This window comes from Acipenser ruthenus, chromosome 27, assembly GCF_902713425.1.
Source record: "Acipenser ruthenus chromosome 27, fAciRut3.2 maternal haplotype, whole genome shotgun sequence".
Classification (NCBI taxonomy): Eukaryota; Metazoa; Chordata; class Actinopteri; order Acipenseriformes; family Acipenseridae; genus Acipenser; species Acipenser ruthenus.
The window spans coordinates 19,555,330-19,564,050 of NC_081215.1; the positions used below are offsets into that span (position 1 = coordinate 19,555,330).

At 38.0% G+C, this 8,721-nt stretch overlaps 2 protein-coding genes across 3 annotated transcripts in view; both read left to right on the plus strand.

Annotated features, from left to right (window-relative positions):
* LOC117432376 (ATP-binding cassette sub-family C member 8-like) overlaps positions 1-4,059 on the plus strand; it is a 50,838-nt gene extending 46,779 nt beyond the window's left edge. For both annotated transcript variants that reach the window (XM_034054227.3, XM_034054228.3), the window contains exons 37-40: positions 457-560; positions 1,289-1,422; positions 2,288-2,350; positions 3,807-4,059. In XM_034054227.3, coding sequence (XP_033910118.1) covers positions 457-560; positions 1,289-1,422; positions 2,288-2,350; positions 3,807-3,944 — 439 coding nt within the window. In that variant the 3' untranslated portion in view covers positions 3,945-4,059. The remainder of the gene's footprint in view (positions 1-456; positions 561-1,288; positions 1,423-2,287; positions 2,351-3,806) is intronic.
* A 1,227-nt stretch (positions 4,060-5,286) lies between these two features.
* Positions 5,287-7,944, plus strand: LOC117432236 (ATP-sensitive inward rectifier potassium channel 11-like). The gene has a single exon (XM_034053846.3). The coding sequence runs from the start codon at positions 5,486-5,488 to the stop codon at positions 6,662-6,664; it is 1,179 nt and encodes a 392-aa protein (XP_033909737.2). The 5' UTR covers positions 5,287-5,485; the 3' UTR covers positions 6,665-7,944.
* Positions 7,945-8,721: the final 777 nt, after the last annotated feature.

The following is an 8,721-nucleotide window of genomic DNA, read 5'->3' on the forward strand; positions in this document are numbered from 1 at the left end:
TGTACAACAAGCATATTTCCACATTATAACATTGTAAGGGGTGTTTGAGTTTCACAGAGCTATACTCTTTTATAGATTTGAAGTGATACATCTTCGTTTCCAATATGGATTTCAAGTTTATTTCCTCAGTTTAGCTATTAGCTTTGATGTTCAAAATAAGCTTCCTGGAGGAGGCTTAATGCTTACCAACAGTGACTCAACTTAGTAATAAGAATTGCCCCAGGGGATGCAAATTAGTGTCTCATTCCCACAGCTTGCCTGTAGTTCGGCCAGTTGTACATTACCATTGATACGCTGCATGCTTTTCAGCACGTACAGTATCTGCTGAACAAAAACAATGTGTTCCAGAGACATGATCTAGTCAATTGCTGAACAAATCATAACAATTCTTAACCATTACAAGTATCTTGGCTGACAGTACAGTGCTTTTTAACACATTGGGCACGTTTGTTCTAGGTTTAATTTGGACCCGGAAGGAAAATGCACAGACAGCATGCTATGGGAAGCCCTGGAAATAGCACAGCTGAAGCCTGTGGTGAAAGCACTTCTAGGAGGATTAGGTAACCAGTATTACATGTACAATAAGCACCTCATTCCATCTGCTCCAAACAACACAAGCCAGCTCACCATGAAGACCTCTCAATCTGAGGAACCCCCTCTGTGGTGTCCATCTCTCTATATAGGCTATTTAACTATAGAGAGGCTTAATCAACTATGGACTTGCACCTGAATTTTCAATATTCAATTACATACCTGTTATATATGCTAATAAATGTGTTTCGTATGATTTTATATGTTTATGGTTTTTTAAAAGACTCTTTAATATTGATTTTTCTGAAGTGAGGTTAGGAAGCTTCAGGAAGTGAAGAATGAACAGTGCAACACTAAAATTCTTCCCCACCTCAATTCTCCCACAGTCTTGAGGAGTATGTTTGCTCAAATAGATAGTAAGCACAGCTAATAATGATTTAATCATAAACAGCAATAAAGGATGATAGAGAACACATAAAATAGAAAATTAAACAGGTGAGAACATATATGTCAGTAAAATATAGAAGAGAGTGTGAACAAAAAATCCAGCAGTTGTGTAGTAATTCAAAAATAAGTGTTCAGTGTTTTTTTTTTAATCAATGTCAAGCTGCATTCTTCTACTTGTATTCATTTCCTGGGATGCTGAGGTAAGCTAGATCATTCCTTCATAGTGTGCACAGCCTCCATCAACACTCACAAAAACACTTCCTCTAGCTTCAGCTATTGTGACAATAATGATTATCGTATTATGTTTCAGATGCAATGGTCACAGAAGGAGGGGAAAACTTCAGCCTCGGGCAACGCCAGCTGTTCTGCTTGGCTAGAGCATTTGTGCGGAAGAGCAGCATTCTGATCATGGATGAAGCCACTGCTTCTATAGACATGGCCACGGTTAGTTCAGGGGAGACCTTCGGGCTTTACTGGGTTGTGACGTGCTCACAATTACAGGACTGTCCACTGAAAAGACAGTTCAGCACAGTGGCAGGCTTTGAGTCACCAGTACAATGGTGGAGGAATCTAATACTTAGCTTTCATGAAAAGTGAATGCATGTAAATAGGGAAACTGCATTAAAGAGGGAGACAACAAGACAAGATGCTGAATGCATAAAAAAAGGTCTAAAGGGACTGCTGGTTGGAAAATTGTGTTGCACAGTGTGATAAGTGGTTTTTTTTAGTGGCTAACAAATCTAATGTATTTTTACTTATATATTTAAGAGTGACTACTACTGGTCGATTGTTCTTAAGCTGTTTTAACTTAAAGGGATTTATGCAAGTATTAAAACTTTTTTTTTTTAATATTAGTCAAATCAAAGAAAGCTGCCACACTACATTATTAGAAATCCCCTATGAATTCTTCAAGCAGCTTTACAGCCACATGCAACCATTTGTTAATTGTGCCCATATTGTTAGTAAACCGTATCAAAGTGACACAGGTTATTTACACCACAAGTGCGGGTATATCTAGTGTGGGATACATTTTTGTTAAGTGGAATAACATAAGTGGAATAACATGCTTACCGGGAATAGTTTAGAACATGTCTTTGCTTACATTCCAATCCAGTGGTGTGCTGCTGAAATCCAGGACGGAGCTGCTCTTCAGTAGCTCAAATGTCTGAAATAATTTCAAATTTCTATTGTTGTTTTGGACTCAGATTTCCTTGAACAAGTTTAGTCAAGAAATGCCTTTTATCGATCTGCCTGCGTCTGACTTATCCAAACAGCCTTTAAAACCTTTAACTTGTTTTACTTCTTCTAGGAAAACATTTTACAGAAAGTTGTGATGACTGCCTTTTCTGATCGGACTGTGGTTACCATAGCAGTAAGTGCTACTAAAGCTATGTGCTATACTAGTGTATACTATACCAGCACTCTATCGTTGCTAGATGGGGGTGCTGTACACATGATCCCATACTCACCATTTTCTATATCTCCCCTTGTCCTTAGTCTGAAGTGGTCTAAAAGAAATGCACACTGGTATTAACTTTTGAAGTTGTTGTGTATGCCTAATGTACCAGGTCACTGATGAAGACACTGCACAAAACATTTGTCTCCTTATTTCTTGTAGTTTTACCTCAAAAATTGAACAAGTTTCACTTTTTCATCAACACCATGATAAAACTATATCTTTATCCTGTAACAATTTAGGTGTTTCTGGATTTTTATAAAACTCATCCTGTTTCTTACATGTTGTAATTCTTCAAGTCTCAGGTTAGTTTGATTTATTTATACAGCTCACAGTCAGATATTATGCCCATGTATATATGATATATTTCCTGGGGAGATTAACTGAATTATTGAATGCTTAGATTCATCACGATAAACTCTAAGAGCCCTGTAAGTGCTCTTGAAAGAACATAAATACACAGTGGTGCCTACATTTCCTGAATTAAGTTTACATAATATGACCCACTTTGGATCAGAGTAAGTCAGCTGTAATGAGCAGAGCTGCATGGTTCAACATAAGATTAATGATGTAAAAACCACATGCATCTCTTCTACCTGTGTTCAATTGCATGTATTGTATACAGTATACTGAAGCTGAGGGTGCTGCAGAATGGACCATAGACCTACTATCAACACTTTAAAACTGTTAGATCTATTCTTTACTGCGACTGAAAGTGTACAATGGAGAGATACAGATGTTCTATATTACAGAATACAGGTCATCGACACAAAAGTGTGTGTTTCATATAGCAGGACATTTTGCATCCCCGGATCAAGTATAATATCCAATATATTTATATTTAATTTCAGTTATTGTGCACTTAATTTAAGAGAGGATTTATGCTAGATTTCAGAACAAGTGCCCTGACAATATCAGTACAGCTTTTAGGTCGCTGTCAGCTATATAAATGACACATCACTGGTCTGCTGTAAATGAGTTTTTCAGAAACAAAGAAGAACAATCTTGAGGGCACGTTGCATTCACACAGCTATGAATACATCATTTTCTTTGAGTTTGTTACACATTCCATTGCACAAATGTATAAAAAAAATATATTATTATAAATTAGTAGTAATGCAATACATTTTTTTCCTGTGCCACATTTTTGTAGTCGTTCCCAATAATGGTCCACCTGGACTGAAAAGTGTTGGTTTATATCCACACCATTTCACCTCTTGTCAAAAGTGAATAAAACAATTTTATGGCAAGTTGAACTAGTGTTTGAGTGTAGGACGTGTTCATTTGTTTGACTTTACCCATTTGGTCTGTGGAGCGAGCACATCAAATGATGACTGGTTGTCATGTTGTCATGTTGTCTTGTGTTTTCCAGCACCGTGTCCACACCATACTTAATGCGGACCTGGTCATTGTAATGAAACGAGGAATCATTTTGGAGTATGACAGGCCTGAGGTTCTGTTGGAACGGGAAGACAGTGTCTTTGCCTCTTTTGTACAAGCAGACAAATAATGGACAAACATTGCAAGTGAAGTGCAATTGTACTATTAATTCATTTTTTAATCATGTAAAATATGTGTAAAAAAATGATTCTTTTAATAATAAAAATCAATTATGGTAATCAGTGTTCATGTTCATCCGGGATATTTGTTATGTACTGTTTTTCAGTGTGTGAAACTAATGTAACGTTTCCCTGTGACCTTAAAACTGTGTGAAGCTGACCTGCTTTAAATTAGATTTTAGAGCAGGCGGGGCCAGAAGAGTTTAGAGGTTCTTGCATATTTTTTCTGGAATGAGGAACATTGCCAAGCAACAAGGATGCTATTAGCAGCAGTGAAAACCAGGTAGCCACAGCTGTTAAGAACAAACATTTAAAATACTGGTAACAGCTTATCACTCAGAATGATGGCAAACATTCATTTTGATGTCCAAAGCCCACTAACCAGGTTTGCTTTTTAAGATTTAAAGTGGCTTGATGAGACACACACACACACATTTTGTATTTGAAACTGCCAGTAACAAGCGCTCTGCATGAGACACAGATAAAACATGCCCATATCTCGTTGCGCTTAAAATGATCCTGCTGATTTTGCAGCTGTTACGTATCCCTTCGCGGAATCTAGCGTTCGGTTTTCTTGCGTCTGCTCACACATGCAGGGGATAGGTAGTCAAAAGACACGGAGAAAAAAATTAAGACCTTCCAAATGCGCATTGAGTCGAGGTCCCTGCTTCCATCCGGTTTATAAGATATAATATGTTTATTAGAGCAAGCAATGCATCTGAACCAATGACATAAAATTAAACGGCATTCTTTATTTTATATATATTGAATTTAGGCGAAGTGGTGCGTACAGTATGTATCATGTTTTAAAGTCATACATGAAAGGCATTCATTTAAATAATTATTATACTGAAGTGTACACAAATCACAGTATCGAGCTAAATTACTCAAAACAATCAAATACTGAGTCAGCCTTCAAAACGTCTGAGCCTTTTCCTTGTTTAAGAGCTGTCAGATGAAAGCACTATCGCGCGCCTTCTAGCTGCTGTATGTTCTCCTTGTGCAAGCAGAACTTGCAAACTCAGCCCTCGAGTCCTACGCTGTGGTTATTGAATGCGTATCACACTCTCGCACATTTAATTACGGATTGCACATTTGTATTACTGAGGACCACAGTCGGATTCCCAAAATAATTATTTATTGATTATGTTCTTTTCAACAACCCCCCCCCCCCCCCCCCCCCCCTAAAAAAAAAAGTGTTGTGAGTGTCCACGGCAAAAGGCGTGAGGTTGACTGGCATGGGCAGGTGAGACAGTGAAAGACAATATCTCCGGGATATGTGGGAGCTTTCTAGCGGCTGATCATGCTGTGTAAACTGAGCGCCTACCTTTAAATCGGATAGCAAGTCAGCTGCTTCTGAATCACTGACAAAGGGGTAGGCATATCATTATCCTAAGATTCTGGAATACAGTACTTTCGTTTTTTATGAGGACAAAAAAGCAGCAGACTTTCTATTTAGTACGGGGGGTCCGCTGAATAGTATGGGAGCGCTATGTTGGCCAGAGAAAGGATTATACCTGAGGATTTTATTCCGACACGTTTAGCCGAGGATGTCTCTCAACCGAAGTTTAGAGCCAAACAGAGGAAGGCTCGCTTTGTGGCGAAGAATGGGACCTGCAACGTTGCACAGACGAATATCCAAGAGCAGGGACGGTTTCTACAGGATGTTTTCACCACCCTAGTGGATTTTAAATGGCTGTATACTCTTATAATATTTACTATGTCGTATCTTTGCAGTTGGCTGCTGTTTGGTATGATTTGGTGGCTTATAGCCTTTGCACACGGAGACCTCGACCAGAATAGCGACAGCTTTGTTCCCTGTGTGACGAGCATTCATTCTTTTTCTTCGGCCTTCCTTTTCTCTATCGAGGTGCAGGTGACCATCGGCTTTGGGGGGCGGATGATCACAGAAGAATGCCCAGCTGCCATCCTGTGTCTCATCGTCCAAAACATCGTGGGTCTTGTCATCAACGCAATCATGCTGGGTTGCATTTTCATGAAGACAGCTCAAGCCCATCGCCGAGCGGAGACCCTTATTTTCAGCAAGCACGCTGTAATTGCGATCAGGGACAGCAAACTTTGTTTCATGCTGCGAGTGGGGGACCTGAGGAAGAGTATGATCATCAGCGCTACCATAAAAATGCAAGTAGTTAGGAAGACGACCACTTTGGAGGGGGAGGTCGTGCCCCTTAACCAGATAGACATCGAGATGGAGAACCCAGTGGGTACCAATGCCGTCTTTTTGGTGTCGCCCCTTATTATATCCCACGTTATTGACAAAAAGAGCCCACTGTATGAGATATCGGCTAGTGATTTGCACCATGAAGATCTGGAAGTGGTTGTCATTTTGGAAGGAGTTGTGGAGACCACTGGTATCACTACTCAAGCCAGAACGTCTTACTTAGCTGAGGAGATACTTTGGGGGCAGCGGTTTGTACCTGTAGTCTCAGAAGAAGAGGGAAGGTACTCGGTGGACTACTCAAAGTTTGGAAACACCGTGAAAGTAGCTACCCCCAGCTGCAGTGCTAAAAATCTTGACCAAGATGGAAGTCTCTTAAAAGTAAAACTCCATGACCCTTTGACACAAAAGGATTTGGTGAGAAAAAGAACCAATGCCTCAATCCGATTCAAACAAAGACTATGTCAACCAGTAACAATAATTAAAGACTAATAATAATGCAGAATATTTATATTTTTAGCATGGGTGATGTTATGCCACATTATTGTCGTCCACAAATATTAGATCTGAGGTATCGGATTATAATTCTTCTGGTATCAATTTATGTACACACTACATTTATTGTAAAACCATTTTTAAAAATCCGTAAAAATACAACAGTCTTACAGGTAACTTTCTGTACATTTGTCAGTTACCAATACGTTCTGTAAACGTTCGTTCATTTTTGCGAATGTAGTCTGTTACTGTTACACGTTGCTGCGTTTTGTTTGCAGTTTTGCATATTTTTTTAACAGTAAGACATGTAAAATGTAACTTCTGCATTAACATTTACATGTACTGTATTTCACCAAACGTGTTATACAGCATGCTTTACATTTTCGGGAAATGTTATCAGACTTGAATGACTTGTTTTATATTTATTTGTCATTCTAACGTACCTATGTTTGTACACGAACAAGGGATAAAAACAGTGAGTAACCATTGCAGTGTATGGCACTGTATTTAATACAAGTTGGCGAGTACTTAATAACTCTGTAGCCTATAACCTGCAGTTCTGGAAATAGGTATCATCTACACCCCGCACGCATTTTTTAGTTTATATTCAAAATATTGTATGATTTTGACTTGTGGAGGAAAAATATATATATTGACACTTTTTTTATTCAGCCCCAATGTCTTAAACCTTTCATAAATATCCTATAATTATTTATACAATAAAATGTGCTATATACCCCTACAATCAATTTAAAAGGCATGTTGTTTTGCAAAAAGTACTACTCAGGTAAACAAGTGATTAAACTATTATATGACAAAAAGAATATACGAATGTGTTAATTATTTTTTGAATGTGTAGATTCGATTATAATCTTTTGTTTTTTCTTGTTTTATACAATGGCGGCAAAGGCAACAGTGGTGATCTCAGTTATTGGTTATTATAAAACGAGCAGTTCCACGTTTTGTTTTAATATATTGCATTGCAATTTATTACTTTTTTAAGTGTCACTTCAGACTTGAAAAATAAATCAATGAAACAGTTTCATCTGGAAAAGAAAAATACAATTAGTAAATCTAATTAATATATATATATATATATAAGTCTACTCAGAAAGAAAAATAAGCAGTATTGGAGCCGTTCTATTTTATTGCCAAACGTTTGGCGCCCTCTGCTGAATTTATGAGTTCAGTAGTTCTGTTCTATTCACTGGCTAAGCTATTTGAATACCATCCTGTGTCACGCATGTCGTTTTTTGATTAAAGGAAGTTATAACTCATGTGTACTACTATATGTTTAAAGTGAGTTGGACACACACACACACAAAAAAAACCCTGCCATAACACTGTCAGTTTGATATTTCGTGTATCAGTGATTACCACCTTGAAAAAACAGTAATCCAATTGTGATGAAAGTTCTTAAGGACCTTCTTAATTTAAATGCATTTTATTTGTATAGCACCTTTCATACCACAGTATCTCAAAGCGTTTTATAGAAAGAAGTATGTAGTACCATGAAGTAGTAAAAATTATACACACATGCATGTACAGTGTATGCTATAGTGTTCTACTTTCTGATACTGATGGTGGGGGATGAAATTCACCGATATACCAGTACTTGTTCTTCATTATCAACTTTTCATGAAGTTTCTTGGGGAGAGATGTCTTTCATGTTTTCATATTCTTTTATCTAGTGGGGATGGTGCTGCTTTATTTCAGTTATGCTTTATTGTATCTTAACCCCTCTACTACTGTCTTCTCATTTCAAGTATCCTGTATTCTCATTGCAAATGGGCAGTCTCTCCTGAGTAAAGAGTTCTCTTTTTACTCCACATCCTCATCTATTAGTTACCCCACCTGTAACAGGGGTGTTACTGTCTGGGTATCCACTGCTGAACAAGAGAGACACAGAGGTGGATGCTGAAATGCAACTCAAGCATCCAGGTTTCATTAACAATCAAACACAAATCACAGGACACTGCCAACAACGGTAGCGCAAAGAGGACATACATTGAGGCGTACAAAGGCAAAAATAAAACAGCTAAATAAACAGAAGC

Bases quoted from the DNA above. Each gene is read 5' to 3' on its own strand.
- LOC117432236 (XM_034053846.3), top strand. From the start codon at position 5,486: ATGTTGGCCAGAGAAAGGATTATACCTGAGGATTTTATTCCGACACGT.